The sequence below is a fragment of the Sus scrofa genome, chromosome 1 (genome assembly GCF_000003025.6).
Source record: "Sus scrofa isolate TJ Tabasco breed Duroc chromosome 1, Sscrofa11.1, whole genome shotgun sequence".
NCBI lineage: Eukaryota > Metazoa > Chordata > Mammalia > Artiodactyla > Suidae > Sus > Sus scrofa.
Window position 1 is genome coordinate 271356254 of NC_010443.5, and position 18896 is coordinate 271375149.

At 52.7% G+C, this 18896-nt stretch overlaps 1 protein-coding gene across 13 annotated transcripts in view; it reads left to right on the forward strand.

Annotated features, from left to right (window-relative positions):
• The window catches only part of PRRC2B (proline rich coiled-coil 2B), a 94157-nt gene that overhangs the window by 19474 nt on the left and 55787 nt on the right, over positions 1–18896 (forward strand). For 12 of the 13 annotated variants that reach the window (XR_002337933.1, XM_021070456.1, XM_021070417.1 and 9 more), the window contains exons 2-4: positions 12647–12816; positions 14184–14361; positions 17430–17532. Coding sequence is in view for 11 of the 13 variants with exons in the window: in XM_021070456.1 (XP_020926115.1) it covers positions 12702–12816; positions 14184–14361; positions 17430–17532 (396 nt within the window). In the remaining 2 variants the exon portion in view is untranslated. The remainder of the gene's footprint in view (positions 1–12646; positions 12817–14183; positions 14362–17429; positions 17533–18896) is intronic. The other variant, XM_021070413.1, reaches the window with a different exon arrangement.

Here is an 18896-nt window from a genome sequence, read left to right on the forward strand (position 1 = left end):
ACGGTACCATGTTTTGTTGTCCTGTCTCCTTATGTTCCTTTATTATTTTATTTTATTTTATTTTATTTTATTTTGTCTTTTTGCCACTTCTTGGGCCGCTCCTACAGCATATGGAGGTTCCCAGGCTAGGGGTCTAATCGGAGCTGTAGCCGCCAGCCTACACCAGAGCCACAGCAACGTGGGATCCAAGCCATGTCTGCAACCTACACCATAGCTCACAGCAATGCTGGATCCTTAACCCTACTGAGCAAGGCCAGGGACCGAACCCGCAACCTCGTGGTTCCTAGTCGGATTCCTTAACCACTGTGCCACGACGGGAACTCCCTTAAGTTCCTTTAGACTGTGACAGTTGCCAGATTTTTCCTGTCTCTGATGACCTTGACAGTCTTGGGGAGTACTGATCAGGTATTTTGTAGAATGTCCCTCAGTTGGGATTTGTCTGATTTTTTCTCCTGATTAACCTGAGCTTTTGGGGTTTCGGCTGTCCTGTCTTGAGTTCTTCCTAGGGCTTTTTTCTGTTTTCTGGTGCCCCGTACACAAAAAAGCACAACAATCTGTTTTTGTTTGCAGGTGTGCAACGTCTCAGTCTCCTGAGGACATTCGTTTTATGTTATGTATTTTAAAAAAACTCTTTGATTCCTGGCATTGTCTGTCTCCTCCAGCTTCTTTCGTTTGTCTCTCTGTATTGCTTTCTGTCTTTCAGTTGATGTCTCAGATGTCCGTGGTCTTAGACGTGTACACAGCTGATTGGAAACTGGGTGGGTGGGTCAGCAGGAGCTCTTGGGGGTGGGGCGGGTAGTTGAGAAGCTGACCTTTTATATCCCAAGTGGGCGTCTTGTAGGTTTTCGAGAGAATGCTCCTTTGCCGGAGGTTGCACATGCCTCTGCTCCACTCCGTGGGGCCAGCAGCAGAGGGGACTTCGGCCCCACAGTTTGCTCCTCAGGTTTTCACTTAGCTTCTTTTTTTAGCTCCTTTCCTCCCCACCCTCCCCCCGCCCCTTTGACCCTGGTGACCCCTCTAGGGGAGCAGGAAGGCTGTGTGGGAGGCTGGCGGTGGCACATGCAGCCTTTCTGCAAGGGCTCCTCACCCTCCCAGTCCTGCAGGGTGCCCACCCTTCCCCATACTTCCTGAGCTGCTAAGTCTGTTACTACTCCGGTTGGTTCTTTGTCTGCCGCCATTGTCCCTGTGTTTTGCATTCTCTTTGTTGTCTATTTCCTTTTAAAGGGTTTTGGGAAGGTGAGCTATAAATGCCAGAACGTCCCTGTTTTCTAAAGAGTTTTCATGCATCAGGTGGAATGGAGGTAAGGGCACATCTGGGTAGGCACACATGTGTGTTTGAGTACCTGTGTGTGCCCATTTGTCAGTTACACCTCTCGGCTCCTTTTCCCCCTGATGGGTGGTGGTTGTCTTCGTATCAGAATGCGGAGAGCTGCCATTTGCTGTCGTGGCTACAAAGGGTTGCAAGGCCCTGGAGAAAGGGTGGGTTGGGCTGTTGGCCATGTGTCACACCATCTTGCACAAAGTGAGCTCTCTGTCCCTGCCCTCCTGAGAAGGGAGGAAAGAGGAGCTCTCCATGACAGCCTGTCCGCACAGCAGCCTTCTAAAGTAGGCCTTCTGGGAATTCCCGTCGAGGTGCAGCAGAACCATGAGGTTTCGGGTCCATTCCTGGCCTCGATCAGTGGGTTAAGGTTCCAGCGTTGCCATGAGCTGGGGTGTAGGTTGGCAGCTGCAGCTCCGATTAGACCCCCAGTTTGAGAACTTCCATATGCCGCAGGTGCAGCCTTAAAAAGTAAAAAAATTGAAAAAAAAAAAAAAAATAAGTAAGTAGGCCTTCTGTCTCCACCTTGTGGCGTTGTGCACCTTGCCATCCTGCGGTCTGTGTGGAGAGAGGGCTGCTTGCAGGACAGAGGGTTAGCTGTCTCCGGGGTGGGGTGTGAGTTCATGCAGGCAGCAGGGCTGGCATTTGGTGGATTTGGAACCAGTCTCTATCTCTGCCCGCCTGTGTTTTCTCGGCATCTGATCTGCGAGGACCTGGGGTTTGGAGAGATGGAAGGAATGCTTCTTCCTGGGCGGAGGAAAAGCACATCCTTTCACGGAGTCCTCCCTCTTCTAGCAGCCAGCCTCCAGCTTGCTGCTGGTGACGTCATCCCTACGGGAAAGGCTTCCGGTGTAAACAAAGTGGCTGCGGGGCTGGCTGGGCACAGGGACGGGGACAGCTGCGGCCGGCTGGGACGTCGTCCTCCGTGTGCTTGTGCTCCGCCTGTCTGCAGGGCTCTCCAGGCGTTCCTTAAGATCATTCTCATAATTTTTTAAAAGAGCAAATCTGTTTAGAATTTATATACAGTGTTTTATGGCCTTCATTGTTAAGCGCTTTGGAAATAGGAAACAGAAACAGTGGAACAGAGTAGCAGGAGGCAGATAAGTTGCCTGACAGCCCCAGAGTTAAGTGACTCCTGCTGGTGAGGAGGGATCCGGCAGTGTAGCTGGTTTACTGGTGATAATTGTCTCTATTTTTTTAAGTTTTAGTTTTTCTATATCAAGTATATATTCACTTTGTTACTAAAAACTGGGATGGGTAAGCCCATGAGCAGAACGGGGATCTCCCACCTCCATAAGACGGTCTGTCCCGACACCAGGGCGTGTGTGCCTTGACTCGGCCTGCTTACTGCCCGGAAGTGGGAAACCTTGAAACTAGGGCCGTCCGGTGCTGGTCACAGTGCAGTCACTTGGCAGTGTTGCTTCGAGCATTTCCTGAGCGTTGAAGTGCACCTCCTGGGAACTGATGGAAGGGGTTCACTACTAGATCCTAAACATCCATGAATTTAGGGTCTTGGTGCGGGAGGGCTGCTGTCTGCATCAGGGCCCTTAAGCTGTGATGCGCCAGAGTGGGGTCAGGTCCCTAGAGCCCAGGAGCCTAGAGGCAGGTGGGAAGATGGTGGCTTCACTGGGCGCACAGGAGGCTGGAAGGACGAGCAGTGTTGCGAGGTGACGGTGGGGCTGGACAGCTGGGGTGGGGGGGAGCTGTGCAGACCCAGCGTAATAGCTGCCCTCAATGAAAGCTTTCTGAGAGTGCGTCAGCTCCGGGTCATTTTGGTTCTTTCTCATTTATTCCTGACATCGGACCTGTGAGGAGGGTAATGGTATGTTCACCTCTGTTAAATCCACAGGGAAACAGGCCAGTGTGGAGGCAGGATGAGACTAGCCAGGGGCTGGGAGGTGCAGGGGGTCCCTGGTGGGAGTGGGAATGCGACTGGGTGGTGCTTTGGGGTTAGAGGGTTTGGATTTGGCCCAGGAGCAGTGGGGTGATGTGGACAGTATCTGAGGAGCAGACCTGGTGTGGTTCCAGTGGCGGCGTTTAAGGGCCGGGCAGGGAGAGCGGGCCCTGGTTCAGGGAGCAGGAGGAGCGTGGAGGAGAATTTGGGTGCTTCCTGCAGCACAGGCCTTCATTCTTATTTTTAATTTCTGCAGCTTCTTAAGTGTGCTGTCCCCTCTGGGGGGTGTGGCCCTCTTCTAGTGGTGGCTTCCGTTTCCCTTTACCAAAACCCCGCTTCCTCTGCTTTGTTCCCTCAGGCCTTTTATTTTTCAGGCAGCTTATTCTTGGAGAGGTTTGTGCTATATTCTGCAGGCACGCCACGTGCCTTTTCTGCAGAAACTTCACCTGCTGGGGCGTCTGCAGGTGGAAGGACTGTGCTGGGCGGCAGTCTGAGCCCAGACACCAGCTTTCCAGGTGGGCCGGCTCCTGACTACCTGGTGTTGGAAATTGAGGTAACTTTGGCTCAGGTCACCAGTCGGAAAGTGAGACACGTGGACAAGGAGAAATCTCGATAAGGCTCTTTACTTCTGCAGAAGGGCACGGGTACTCCAAAGAGTGCAAGCACCGAACAAAGGACCCTCCCCTATTGATGCCTAACGCAGGTGGTGTACCTGTCCCCTTCCCGTGGGTCGGGTCAGGGCGCACCTTCTTCCCGGTTGGCCAATTGAAACATTGTCGCTGGGAGAAGAGGGAAAGAGGAGGGGGTCGCAGGGGGAGCAAAATGGAGTCACCAGTATTTCCTCCGCTAGAAAAGACGTTCTGTTACCTTCCACACTGGGAGGGAGAACTGTGGGTGTCCTCACTGGGACCTGGAGGGAGCCTCTGGAAGAAGTGTGGCGAGTGGAGTTCCCGTCGTGGCGCAGTGGTTAGCGAATCCGACTAGGAGCCGTAAGGTTGCGGGTTCGATCCTTGGCCTTGCTCAGTGGGTTAACGATCTGGCGTTGCCGTGAGCTGTGGTGTAGGTTGCAGACGAAGCTCGGATCCCGAGTTGCTGTGGCTGTGGTGTAGGCCGGTGGCTACAGCTCTGATTAAACCCCTAGCCTGGGAAAAAAAAAAAAAGTGTGGGGAGTGTCAGGCGGTGCTGTTGCTAAGCGAGGTGGCAGAAGTTCCCCCGGAAATCCAGGCAGGCTCCCCACTCCCGCCTCGTCTCTGGGGCACATGTGAACCCCTTTCAGGTGAATCCACTTTACTGTGATGGGTTCTTTTCCATGTCTGCTTCTCCCTTTAGACTTGGAGTTAGCAAACTGCAGCCCCAAATCCGGCCCCCCTCCTGTTTCTGTAAATAAAGTTTATTGGAAGCCAGCTGCGCCACCTTGTTGATGTCTGGGCCTGCACAGCGGCGGCTGGGTGGCGGGGATAGAGGTGCTCACTCTCTGGCGCTCCTGTGGCCTGCTCCGGAGGGCGGGCCCGGGTTTTTGTCACCTTCTCATCATGGGCTCTGCACGCTGGGAATTTGCAGTGGGTGATTCGGTGCCTTCCTTGTGTTACAGTTCTCTCTCGCTCGCTTGCTCTCTTTTTTTTCTTTTTTTATCTTTAGGGCCACACCCGTGGCCCATGGAGTTTCCCGGGCTAGAGGTCAAATCGGAGGTACAGCTGCCGGCCTACACCACAGCCACAGCCACGCAAGATCTGAGCCTCGTCTGTGACCTACACCTACACCGCAGCTCACGGCAACGCCAGATCCTTAACCCATTGAGCGAGGCCAGGGATCGAACCTGCAACCTCACGGTTCCTGGTCGGGTTCGTGTCCGCGGAACCATGAGGGGAAGTCCCCTGTTACAGGTCTTTCTAGCCAGACGTTGGCGTGTTGGAAAAGAATGGCTTTATCAGTGTGTCCCCGGATTGTGTGGTGACGGTTTATTGTGGTTTGACTGAGACTGGACAGGTGTCCTGTGTGATGACCGCGTCCGTTCCTGCCCCACGGTGCTTGTTTCCTGCAGGCTTTCGCCGGCTTGCTCGTGGTTCCACTTCTGTCAGGTCACGGGTTTGGTGTTTGTGTAGCTGTGGGATCTCTCCTTTCCGAACTTGCCTTTCTGTCCACCCCAGGTCCGGGCGTCTGCTTCCTGGAAGGCCCCCCTCTGCGGAGGGGGTGGGGCCCCGGCTGGAGCGAGCAGTGGGGCCTTCGGGGTTGGTGGCCAAAGGCAAGAGCCGCGCGGTGCTGTCTCCAGGTGTCCTGAGGAGGGAGGGCTGCTTAAGACAGCAGGTGATTTGGGCCTCATGTCCCTGGACTTGCCCCCAGGTCAGTCTGGCTGTTGGTCCTGGGCACTCCGTCCACTGCTGTCATCCGTGCAGTTGCCCAGAGGCAGCCTTTGAGCCGGGGTTGCCGTGTCAGGACCCATGCACCTGCCCTCCCACAGGCGAAGCCACAGCAGCCTGGCGTCAGGGACCCCTCGGCAGGTCGGTTGTCTGCAGCCTCGCGTTCCTGCCTGGCTCCAGCACTCAGGAGCCTTGTGACCCAGGCCAAGTGACTTCTCTACCCTGATTACACCTCAGTGTCCTTCTCTGTAAGGCAGGCCGACTACAGGAGTGTCTTCCACAGGGGGCTCTTGTGTGGAGTCCATCAGGGTAGGAGTGTGTGTGTGTGTGTGTGTGTGTGTGTGTGTGTGTGTGTGTGTGTTGCGGGGGGGGGGGTGATGCTGGGAGTGCTCTTGGGGGAGGGAGTGCTCTTAGGAGGGAGTCTTTGAGAAGAGTGCTCCCTGGGGAGGTGCTCTCTGGAGGGGGCGAGTGCTCCCTGGAGGGGGCGAATGCTCTCTGGGGGGTTGCTCCCTGGAGGAGTGCTCTCTGGGGGGCTGCTCCCTGGAGGAGTGCTCTCTGGAGGGGGTGCTCCCTCGGGGGGTAGTGCTGGGGCGGGTGTGGGGGTGAAGGTGAGTGCAGACTGCCTGTGCTTAGCCTCAGAGCTGTAGGAGCTGTGGTTCTTCCTGGTGACTTACGGCCCTCCTGGCAGGCGAGTGCCTGATGCTGGCTGGAACCCAGGTAGGAGTGAGATGAATCCTGTTGCTCTGGATGCTTTTGATCAGACAGAGGGCAGGAGATCCTCCCTCTGCTGAACAGAGAGCAGGTGACCTGCTGCACTGGTGGGACCGCCATCTGGAGCAGCAGGGCCTGGTTCTTAAGTTGCCTTTGTTGGCGAATCTTTCTGCTTGTTTTTGTTTCAGTGGAGCCTGGGCCTCTGAGCACTTGTTGAGGTAACTTGCTGAAATATGCATTTCTAAACTGCCCTGTGCGCCCCCACGCTGGGGCCTGGGGGTGGCCACTGTGGGAAGGAGGGCCCGCTGCAGTGGGAGTGGGTTGGGCTGGACTCCCTCTGAGGAGAGGCTCTCTTGGCTTGTAGCTGTTTTATATGTAATTCTGAGGATCCAGGTTAGATCTCGTTTGGAGGAAAAAAAATGAAATGAATTCTGGTGTCTACCAAAGGGAGCCAGAGCAGAGAAAGCTGTGGCTCCCCTCCAGGCTTGGTCTGTGCACCTGCAAGAACCTGGTGCGGCTCAGCCGGTTTCCCCCCCACCCTGACCTAAGCGAGTGTCAGGCGTGAGCGAACACGCCTCTAACCCTCCCAGAAGCCTGGACTCTTGCCTCTGCCGGCTTCGTGAGTCACACCCAGATGTTTGTCCTGCACTCTGTCTGCCATCTGACAGGCTGGTGGGGTGTGCGCTTGCTTGCGTGTGTGCGTGCGTGCGTGCATGCGTGTGTGTGTTTTGACCAGTAGAAACGCACAGATAATCAGAAGCTTGTTAAGCCCCTACTAGCAGCTAGTGCTCCTGGCCTAAGGTGAAAACCGAGGAACAAGCAGAATAGCCAGATGGGTGTGGGGCTGAGCTAAGTCCCAAACAGGCACTGATTTACTGGAGATGCTTATGGTTGGGGCAACCAGAATGATTTTATTTGTATTTTGGATCTGTGTCCAGTGTAATGTGGCTTAATGAGACAACCCTTGCGTCACCCTAAGGCTGGTGGCTGTCATCTTATTTTATAACGGCTGGGTAGTTAATGGTTTTGCCTGCCCCGCGTATGGCCTCTGTTGCATTTTCTTCAGGCCGGCTGTGATTGGCCGATCCCTGCTCTAAGGGAGAATTGGGGCTGAAGAACCTCCGTCTCTGCAGGGGCACTGCAGAGAATTAGCATGAACCGTGTCAGGCCCCTGCCCCACAGGTCTGTGTCCGTAGCCGTGGTCACTCGAGCACTGCCTGTCAGCACCCCAGGTTTCTACAGGGACATAGAATCCAAATCCAATCCCACATGTGTGGTAAGAGAGGGCTGCTTTGACAGTAGATCATCGGTGGGTTTTTTCCCGGGGGCGGGGGGCACCCCTGTGGTCTGCGGAAGTTCTAGGCCCAGTGATTTGAATCTGAGCTGCAGCTGTGACCTACACTGCAGCTGCGGCAGTGCTAGATCCTTTCACCCACTGTGCCAGGCTGGGGCGCATAGCCACACCTCAGCAGCAGCCCAAGCGCCTGCAGAGACAATCGCTGGATCCTTAACGCACTGCGCCACAGCAGCAACTCCAGACAGTAAATCATTGGTAATTCCCTGGCTGTGTGTTGCTGACATTGGCGTGTTTGAGTTTAGAGCCCACTGGCACTTGTGAAATCGTCTTGGCCCCCCAGTTCTGTAAGCGGGAAAACGGAGGTCTAGAGTGGCCAGTAAGCAGTGTGCCCAACAGGTGCAAAACTTACTTAAAAAGTGGGAGAAAGGATACTCCCAAAAAGTGCACGTATGGGTTTAGCGCAGGCGCCAGTCCACTGTGTTCCCTGTTCTGGCTTCACCGAGGAGCTTTGTTCAAAGGAATACAAGCATTTTACCTAAACATAGCAGGTGCTCAGTATTTGCTGAATGGTTGGAATTATTGGGAGGACATAGTTGAAACAACAGCTGTTGACCAGCTAACAGCTCTTAGCTCCCTTGGCCCAGGATTTTTCTTTATTTCTTTGAGGGGTGCCAGGAGTTGGGGTTGTGGTCAGGCTCTGGTCTCCAGTGCCTCCTGGGGTGACGGGTGGGGACTGGTTAGTTCTGAGAATTGTGGTGTCACCAGGAAGACCCTCTGAGAGCTCTCTGTGTCCACTCTTAACTTCTTCTGCCCTTTGACCCAGGCAGTGCAAAGTCCAAGAAAGCTCTGCTTGTCTCAGTGAACTGGCAGAAGTTTGGACTTTTTAATATTTATTTCTTATTGAGGTAACAGTGGTTGAGAACGTTATGAAAGTTTCACATGCTGAGTGTATTTCTACGTCCGTGTACCGCAGGGCACGCTCACCACCAGAAATTTTGTTTGCATCCATCACTGTGCAGTTGATTCCCTTTGCCTGTGTCACCCTCTCCCCCTCCCTCCCTTTCTGGGAACCCCTATTCTGTATCTCTGTATCTGTGTGTTTCGTTTGCTTTGGTTTGTTCGTGTTTTTATATTCCACATATGAGTGAAATCATAGAGTATTTATTTTTCTATGTCTGACTTACTTAGCATAATACCCTCAAGATCCATCCCTTTGTCAAAAATGGCAAGGTTTCATCTTTTTTCAGGGGCTGACTCGTGTTCCATTGTGTATATATACCATATCTTCATCATGCATTCATACATTTAGGCTATTGTAAATAATGCCCCGATGAACATAGGGCTGCATACATCTTTTCAAATTAGTATTTTCATATTACTTGTATAAATAACCAGAAGTGGGATTGCTGGATCATATGGTAGTTCTGTTAATTTTTTTGGAGGAATCTTCCTACAGTCTTCTATAGTGGCTATGCCAGTTTACATTCCCATGGACTAACAAATGTGTGCGTGTGTGTGTGTGTGTGTGTGTGTGTACTTTTTTTTTTTTTTTTTTTTTTTGCCGTACCTGAGGTATATGGAGGTTCCCGCACCAGGGATTGAATCCAACCTCAGCAAGTCACAGCTGCAGCAACTCCGGATCCTTAGCCTGCTGCCCCACAGTGGGAACTCCACTATGGACCAACAGATTTTTAAGAAGACTTTTTAGCAGTATCTGTAAAAATTTTTCTGGTCAAGTTTCAGAGTTATAAGACATCTGATTTTTTTTTTAAATCAAGCATGTTAAATTTAACGTGGCGATTTGATGACCCAGAATGTCTGGTAAATAATTTTTATTTCTCTTGTCAGTTTGGTTTTGAATGTAGTAAAGAACTAGTTATCTGGATTTAGATAAAGGAAGCTACCTCGGTAGTCCTGCAGGTGGTGTGGCTGGGAAGGAGGTACCACCAGCTTTATTAAAAATGTTTGCAGGTTCAATGATCAGGTGAAGGCTGTGGTCGGGGACAGCAGAGGTGTAGCTGTGACTTAGCATTTTCCGTCATTGTGCTGCAGTGAAAGATTTGAGCTGTGTGACCATGGAGGAGTCCCAGCATTGATGCAGGCTGGAGGCAGGCTGGCGGTTGTGTCCCATTTTATCCTCCGCTGTATCCCAGGCCCTGCTCCACAGGACAGTGTGGTGAATAAAAGAGTGTATTAGTTTGCTGTTGTGGCTCCGACAGGTTACCGTAAATCCGGTGTCATAAAACAATGCAGATGTATTCTTTCATAGTTCTGGAGGCCCAAAGTCTGAAATGAATCTCTCTGGGCTCAAGTCACTGTGTGTTGTGGAGGCTCTGGGGGAGAATCGTTCCCTTGCCTTGTCCAGCTTCTAGAGGCACCTTCTTCCCTCTGCTCCCTTCCAGCTCTAAGGAGCATCCCTGCAGCCCGTACTCCCGTTGTCACAATCCCTCTGACTCTGATGCTTCCGCCTCCCTCTTCTGACTACACTGGACCCACTCAGTCCAGGGCAGTCTCCCCGCCCCAGGACCCCTTCATTTAATCACACCTGCAGAATCCCTTTTGCCGCCGAAGGTTCGGGAATGAGGACGACAGCAGCCCTCTTACTCGGCTCGCCGCAGGAGTTTGTGAAGAGTGCTCGGTCCTCTGGATCCTGTCTCAGTCCACGCCGTGGACGCCTTCCTCCTGGCGAATAAAGGCTTGTCCCTTTGCTGGGCCCTTTCCTGCTCCTGGCGGGCCCTGCTTGGACCGCTGCTGAGCCCTCAGGCTCTTCAGGGTGCCCTTCAGGCTCCCACGTCTGAAGGGGCTCATTTAAGGCTTTTCCTTTTAGACCCAGAGTCAGCGAACTGTGGAGGCCATGTGTCCTGTTGCATAGTCTTTTTTTTTTTTTTTTTTTTTTTTAAACAAAAATGAAAAGAATAAAAGAAATCATTTTTAGCCTGAGAGCCTTGCAAACGGGCCATTGCCTGGGGCCCCAACTAGTGTTTGCTAAAACCCTGTTTTAGACCAGGAGCTCTGCAGTCAGGACCGCGTGTGGCTGTCGCCTGGGTGCAAGACTCCAGGGCTTTTGTTAATAGTGTAGTTGTGTGTGTCTGTGTTGGGAAAGGTCGCGTTCCTGCCACGGTGATCTTTCTATTGGTTTGATTGACAAAAGTGTCTAAAACTAGATCTCATCCACTTCTAATGGAGAATTTCAGGTTATTTGCCATGTGAAGTATTGGTCATTCAGACAGACTAGCTCCATTTGCTTGCCGAGGGTCTCACAGCCCAGGGAGGCTGTCACTAGTTCTGCCTTATACACACAACTGGACCTGACCTTAGGGAGGGAGATTGATTGATTGATTTTTTTTTTTTTTTTTTTTTTTTTTTGGTCTTTTTAGGGCCGTACCCGCAGCATACGGAGGTTCCCAGGCTAGGGGTCTAATCAGAGTTGTAACCGCCGGCCTACACCACAGCCACAGCAAATGTGAGATCTGAGCCTTGTCAGCTCATGGCAACGCCGGATCCTTAACCCACGGAGTGAGGCCAGGGATCAAACCCGAAACCTCATGGATTTGTTAACCACTAGGCGGATTCATTAACCACTGAGCCACAACGGGAACTCCAGGGAGGGAGATTTGAAGGTAAGGGGTCATGTTCTGGAACCCGTGGGCATCAGGATCTGAATTTGGACACTTTGGGCTGGTTTCCATCCCTAGTTGTTGCTGTTCTTTGCTCCTGGCGTGTGAGATGGGCACTGGGGAAGGTGGCTGGTGTCGGTGGCTCTGACGTGTACACTTGGTGAGCCCTTGAGTGTTTCTGCTGGCTCGTTTCTTCATCCAGCCCCGATCTTCTGGGCACTGCAGTGCTGTTGGCATCCTGGGGCTTGGGCGCCGAGCGTGAGCCTCTTCCTTGGCCGGCTGTGGCTGGCTGAACCGGGACCTGGGTGAGGACAGGGTGGCTGAAACCCTGTGGAGAGGAGAGGAGCTTTTCCCTGAAAAGGGGGGACCGCCTGGCCGGTGACCCCTGCACATCTCATCCAACTCAGAACGCTCACCTCAAGGCAGCCATGGGGGTGGGGTGGGGGTGGGAGCGTTTCCAGAGGCAGCCCGTGTGCTTGGCTGGTCTTGCACCTGCCGCAGTGGCTGCGGTCTTGAGTATCAGAGTTCATGGGACGTGAACTAAAGGATGGCTCTAACCAGCTCAGTGGAGGTGCTTTTCTGGCCAGTGGCCTCAGAATGGGATGAAACGACAAACCTGCTGCTGTAGTTGCACCAGCTGCCTTTAGGCATCATGGATGCCGCCTCCGTTTCAGCAGGAAAGACATAACCAGTGTGCCTAGACCGGTGCTTTAGCTTTCTGTTCCATCCGTGGAGTCCAGTGGGGCCGTCACCTGTTTTTATTTTCCGCAGTCAAGCGTAGAACCGAAAGCGAAGGTTAAGCGTCAGATGAAAGGCATGGAGCGAACGGCTGGCCGAGGAGGTGCAGAGGCCGGTGCTCAGAGCCGGGGGTGGGGTGGGGGGGCTTCGGGGGGCCGGAAGCGTCTTTCTTGGTCCCCAGGTGGAGGGGCAGGCGCGGATCGAGCGCCCCGCGTGCAGCCTCCCTGGGAGCGCCCGTTTTCTGCTGGCCCCGATCTTGTGGCCTAAGCAGATGTTTCCCCTCCGGGGCTGGCTCTGGAGTTTGGGATGTGCCTGCCCCCGGCTATTCCTGGGTGACTCCTGACTGCTTCCCTGGGGTTTGGTTTTGCTCATCCTTGAGTTGGGCGGCCTTGTTTGTGATGTTTTGTGGATGTGGTGCACGGGGTGCACAGCTGCTCTTCCACCTCGAGGAGCCATCCTTGACCCAGAGAGAGGATTCCGTGCGTGACACTTGACTCTCGTGTGGCTGCTGAGCGATAGGGTACCCGCCGAAGGGAGCGTTCTGAGTGCTGGAGGGGGTGGGCTGCTGTCCACAGAATACCCCTTGAATGTAAGCAGGGGCGCCTGTGTGTGGTACGGGCACCTTTCTAGGGCCAGAGCCTTCGGGGAGATCCATGGCCCTGCAAGGATTCAGATCAGAGGATTAAAAACTCTCTTTTTTTTCCCATTTCAAAGGCAGATCGGGAGCGGTGCCGAGAAAAATTTCCTTACTAGATGACATTTCAGCGCAATGTCCGATCGTTTGGGGCACATAACCAAGGGCAAGGATGGGAAAAGCAAGTACTGGACGCTCAGCCTGTTTGACAAGCATAAAGGAAAACCAGTAGACGCCGTCAGGTCCTCAGGTACGGTGGGTCGGAGGCCACCTCCTCAGGCTTTTCCTTGAGTGAGAAGCCCCAGGTCAGGGACCCGGAGAGCCCAGAGTCCCCTGTCTGGTCAGACAGATGTGGTCCTTGCAGACCAGTCTTCTGGGCATGTGGGGGCCACCCCATAGTTCTGGGGAAGCGTACCACCCTCTGCTCCTGTGCAATGTATGATTTCAGAGCCTGAAAGAGCCCGGCTCTGCTGTATGTAGTAGGACGATTTTCTCATCTCTCATCTTACTGAAGCTTGGATTCTTTTAGCCTGATGGTAGACTGGAGCTTGCTTTGCATTAGAATTACCCTTTTTAAGAGACACTTGCACCCACATGTTCATTGCAGCACTATTCACAATAGCCAGGACATGGAAACAACCCAAATGTCCATCGACAGATGATTGGATTCGGAAGATGTGGTATATATACACAATGGAATACTACTCAGCCGTAAAAAAGAATGACATAATGCCATTTGCAGCAACATGGATGGAACTAGAGACTCTCATACTGAGTGAAATGAGCCAGAAAAAGACAAAGACAAATACCATATGATATCACTTATAACTGGAATCTAATATCCAGCACAAATGAACATCTCCTCAGAAAAGAAAATCATGGACTTGGAGAAGAGACTTGTGGCTGCCTGGTGGGAGGGATCGGGAGCTTGGGCTTATCAGACACAACTTAGAATAGATTTACAAGGAGATCCTGCTGAGTAGCATTGAGAACTATGTCTAGATACTCATGTTGCAACAGAAGAAAGGGTGGGGGAAAAAATGTAATTGTAATGTATACATGTAAGGATAACCTGACCCCCTTGCTGTACAGTGGGAAAATAAAAAAAATTATAAAAAAAAAAAAAAGAAAGAATTACCCTTTTCAGGTTTCATGGTTCTGGTAGTCTGGATCGCGGTGGGGAAAGTTCCTGTTGATTCTCTCCACACCCCATGAGGGTTTTAAGAGTGTCAGGGCCCTGCTCAGACTTGGGTTGGGTCTAGTCGAGGCAGTCCCTTCAGCCCTGTTCTAGTGAGGCCAGAGTCGTCTCCACTCACAGAGGGCTGGCTGTTGTGTGGGTGGAGGTTTCCAGGCTTGGGTCCTTACCCAGGTCATAAACTGCCTGAGCCTCCCCCTGCCTCTAGTGAAGTGGGGCCTTCCCGCAGACTTCAGCAGCTCCTGTGTCTCTGGGGTCCTGGCGACGAGCTTGTTTATGTCACTGCAAGTGATCTGTCCCTTGTTTTTTGTTTGGTCACCTTTGTCACTATTGCTTAGTTTGGAAGAGCAGCCTAATGAACCTGGCCTCTTTCCTTCCGTGACTTTCTGTGCAACATCTGTCTCCTCCCTCCCTTCCTGCAGTTACTCCTCGACATGGCTTACAGAGTCTCGGGAAAGTTGCCACAGCCCGCCGTATGCCACCGCCTGCGAACCTGCCAAGCTTGAAGTCTGAGAACAAAGGAAACGACCCCAACATCGTTATAGTGCCCAAAGACGGGACGGGATGGGCAAACAGGCAGGATCAGCAAGACCCAAAGAGGTGAGAGCGGAGGCGGGGGTCGGGGGGCCGGGAGCTGGACTGTGTCGCGGCCCCAGCACCTTTCCTTCTGCGGCGGGTTCCAAAGGAAGCTTCCTGCTCTGTGAGTCCTGCGGCTTGGTTGTTTCTTGCTCCCTGGCTTCACTCACTTCCCAGGCTTTGGGAGCCAGCGCGAGCTTCGGCGAGCTGCCTGGTCGCCAGTGACCGGTATCCCTGTGCCTTATTAAGCCTTATCACTCCCAGAGGTGCTCATGCAATGACTCAGAGCTGGTTCCTGGGCAAGCCCCTGTGCTGGAGCCCTTCTTTCTGGTGTTGGGCCCCGGGTGGAGAAGGAGGCAGGCTTCCCAGGGTACTGCTCCCCTCACTCCGTCACGCCCACAGCAGTCCCAGTCCACGCTACTCGGGGTCAGTGTGCAGCCTTCCGAAGGCCCAGCCTCTGCCAGCACAGCGCTTATGAGGCCCTAGGAGGCCTAGAAACCCCTGTTGGAGAAACAGCAGCTGTCGCGGCTGCCGTTGTGGGCTGGGGCTGGAAGCATGGGGCTGCCCGCCCGAGCCTTCATTCCTCCTCCCATGGCTCGTGCCCCTGACTGCGTTCCAGCCGGTGATGGCCTGTCCAGGAGAGAGGATTTGGGGTTCGTGCTGGGAGGGGATTGGGAAAGTGCAGAGCCCGGCTGAGGCTGGCAGGCAGACCCCTGCTGCTGGGGTTTCCCTGCTGCGAAATGAAAACAAGCAGTCCAGCCTCAGACACATTCTTACCCTGTCCCCCTTGTGGTCTGACTGCTGACGCTCAGGACCCAGAAAGTCGGTGTGGCCCAGGTCGCAGCCTTTCCTCTAGCTAGAGGCGGCTCCGTTGCCTTTGTGAAGTCTCCCTGTAGTGGTTCAGACGAGATGTGAGCGTGGCAGAGGATTCAGTCTGACTGTAAAGTAGCAATAACCGGAGTTGGCTTAGCGTTCGTACTGCTTGGTGGGGTCGCGTGACTGTCAGGACTAGACAGGTGTGTGTACGATTTCCTGCCAGGCCGTGTCTTAGCTTTATGGGACCTGGGGAATTACTTACTTCTGCGCCTCAGTGTCCTCCTGTGAGATACAAATAGTACCTGCTCCCAGGGGTCGTTGCAGGAAACGGATGAGATGATGCAGTGACGGACTTGGCAGGGCCTGGCGGAGGCCTCGCGCGGCGGACCTCCGCTGTTGCCGTTGTGGTTCTGTGCAGCGTAGAGCCTACAAACTGTAGTGGAACTGATGCCACCCGTTACAGCGTAAGCGTTGAAATGCCTCTGCTACTGAAAGTTCTGGAGAGAGGACAAAGCCTCGCTCCCTCCTTGTGTCCAGTCATCCACAGGCAGCGTCAGGCAGCGTTCATGAGGCTGGTTGCAATGCAGCACGGTTGCCATTGAGAGGGAGAGAGCAAGGGCTGGGGGCTGGCACTGCTTCTCTTCTGCCCCCGGGGCCACATCGCCCCTGGCTGCAGGGAGGTGGCCGAGTGGGGCCATACCTACCGGGTCTCAGGGCCCGGGTTCGAGGAACACAGCACGGACACCACCTGGGAGCCACTGCTTCAGGCGGAAGTCGACGGCGGCGGCGTCACGGCGTCCACTGTGTGGGAGTCCCGCACAGTGAGTTTCAGCGGCAAGTAAGCCTGGAGGAGGGTCGTGTGTGTGTAGAATTGGGCTTCCGCTTACGGATGAGCTGCCGGCCCTGGGGGATTCTGGCCGAGGGATTGCTGTCCTCCTCGAGTCTCTTCAGGTGGAAGGTTAAACAGAAGTTAAACTTCCTTCAGAAGTTTTCTTTTCTCAAAAGTTGGCTTGTGGACTGTAATTGACAGGTCTTTCTTTTCTGGAGGGCAGGTCCACAATATTTTTTAAACTTTGAAACATCTTTTGAAGAACTTAGACTTCTGAAGTACTCACACAGGCGTGCAAAGATATGTACAGAAAAATGTTCACTGCAGGTTTACCTATAATAGAAGAAAAATTAGAGATTGATGCATTAGGGCCCGTCCACCTGTACTGGGTCACAAAAAGAAAGAGGTAGATCCGTATGTGTTGTCCTGAAGAGATACCGGGTGCATTAAATAAAACGCAAGTTACTGAACAGTATGTATGGCGTTATCCACTTGTGTTAAAAAATGCTATGTTGGAGTTCCTGCTGTGGTGCATTAGGTTGAGAATCCGCTGCAGTGGCTCAAGTCACTGCAGAAGTGAGGGCTCCATTCCCAGCCAGGTGCAGTGGATCAAGGATCCAGTGTTGCCACGGCTGTGGCACAGGTCGCAGCTGAGCTTCGGCTTCATTCCCTGGCCTGAGAACTTCTATGTGCCATGCATGCAGCCATAAATAAATAAATCAATTAAAAAAATATTATGTTGATATGCATAGAAAAATCTGCTTTCAGTTTTCAGATTGTGATGAGTTCTGTATGTATGTGTGTATGTATTTTTTTCTAAGCATTTACTTCTTTTATAAGTCAAGAAGAGGTTAAAAAAAAAACAAAAACAAAAAAAACCGCTCATGTTTCAAAGCAGTCAGCCCCTGCCCCTCGCCCCTCTCGGCAGCCTGCACGGACGCGGCCTCCCTCTCGACAGCCCTCCATCGCATATTGTTTCCTGTGAGCTTTCAGTTTCTGCGGACAAAGCTTTGCAAGAAGGCAGAGGGCAGGCCTGTCCTGCAAGACGTCAGTGAGGAGACCTCATGTGTGGTTCAGTTTCTTGGTCGTCTTGGCCAGCGTAACCGTCAGCCAGCGGAAGCAAGGTCCTGCTCCAGAGCGCAGGGAGCTGTTAACGCCCTGGAATAAACCAGGATGGAGGTGGATGTGAAAAGCAATATATGTATAACATATAGCTATAAAAAAAACTGAATTCCTTTGCTGCACATCAGAACCGAACACACCACTTATAATTTATCAGTATAAATCGATTAGACTTCAATTTAAAAAGAAAAAGAAACTCTGCTGTGGAAGGCATTTTTCTTGGCCAGAGGAGGTCTTGCTCTTGGCGAGCAAGTGTTTGTCTCTTGGAAATGCAGGGCGGGTAGCCCTGTCCGTCTAACCCCACGCATGTCCTGCCTTTGTCTAGTTCCAGTGCGACGGCCTCTCAGCCGCCGGAGTCGCTGCCGCAGCCGGGTTTGCAGAAATCTGTCTCCAGTTTACAGAAACCGACACAGTCAACCAGTCAGGAGGTAGGTGCTGGGACCCTGTCCTGATTGTTGTCCGGGTGTCGGAGCCTCTGAACACCCCTGCGTTGGGGGCTGATGGGGCTGTCCCTGAGGAGGGTAGCTCTGTGACCTGCTTACTCTGGAGGCAGACCCAGTGAGTGACTTGGGAAAATGAGCATGGGAAATTGGCACGGTTACTGATGACAGAATCGACTCTGCAACTTTTGAAAAAGACCTCAGATACAGAGTAGAATACAGACACCTGATTTGATTCCGTTGACTTAGCTTGACCTTAGGTGAGGTCACTCAGGCCAGCTCCAGGCCAGATCAGGGTTCCCCTTCGTGTCTCCGGGGAAGCTGGTTGGTGCATAAGGGAACAAAAAATGTTAGGCCAGGGAAGGGTCAATTTGTCAGGTGAGTTTGGAAAACCAAATTAAGCAAGCTCCTTAACGGCCTACTTCTCCTGTGTCTTGATTACGCTGATGTGCCCTGTGACGCTAAGAAAAAGACAGAATGGTTTATCCCTGGAAACCTTTTGTGACTGAATGTTTCTAGAGACTAGTAGCTCTCCGAACACACTTTGGGAAATACTGAGCCATAATCCTTTATTTGTTCTTTTTTTCTTTTTCTTTTTCTACAGCCTCACCTGCAGCATACGGAAGTTCCCAGGCTAGGGATCGAATTGGAGCTGTGGCTGTCGCCCTATGCCACAGCAACACCAGATCCGAGCTGCATCTGAGACCTACACTGCAGCTTGCAGCAAAGCCAGATCCGTAACCCACTGAGTGAGGACAGGGATCGAACCTGCATTCTCACAGATACTATGTCAGTTCTTTTTTTTTCTTTTCTTTTTTTTCTTTTTTTTTTTTGTCTTTCTGCTTTTCCTAGGGCCGCTCCTGCGGCATATGGAGGTTCCCAGGCTAGGGGTCTAATCGGAGCTGTAGCCGCTGGCCTACACCAGAGCCACAGCAACGCGGGATCCGAACCGCGTCTGCAACCTACACTACAGCTCACGGCAACGCCGGATCCCTAACCCACTGAGCAAGGGCAGGGATCGAACCCGCAACCTCATGGTTCCTAGTCGGATTCGTTAACCACTGCGCCACAATGGGAACTCCACTATGTCAGTTCTTAAACTGCTGAGCAGCTACAGGAACTCCCAATTTGTTGATGTGTTTAAACAGAAAGTCTTGGAATTCCCTGGTGGCACAACAGGTTAAGGATCCAGCCTTGTCACGGCTGTGGCTTGGGTTGCTGTTGTGGTGTGGGTTCCATCTCTGGCCTAGGAACTCTTGTATGCCACTGACGCAGACACACACACACAACCAACCAGCAAGTCATGGTTTACGCAAGAGCTCACACTGTACCCAGTCCATTGGAGTCTGTCT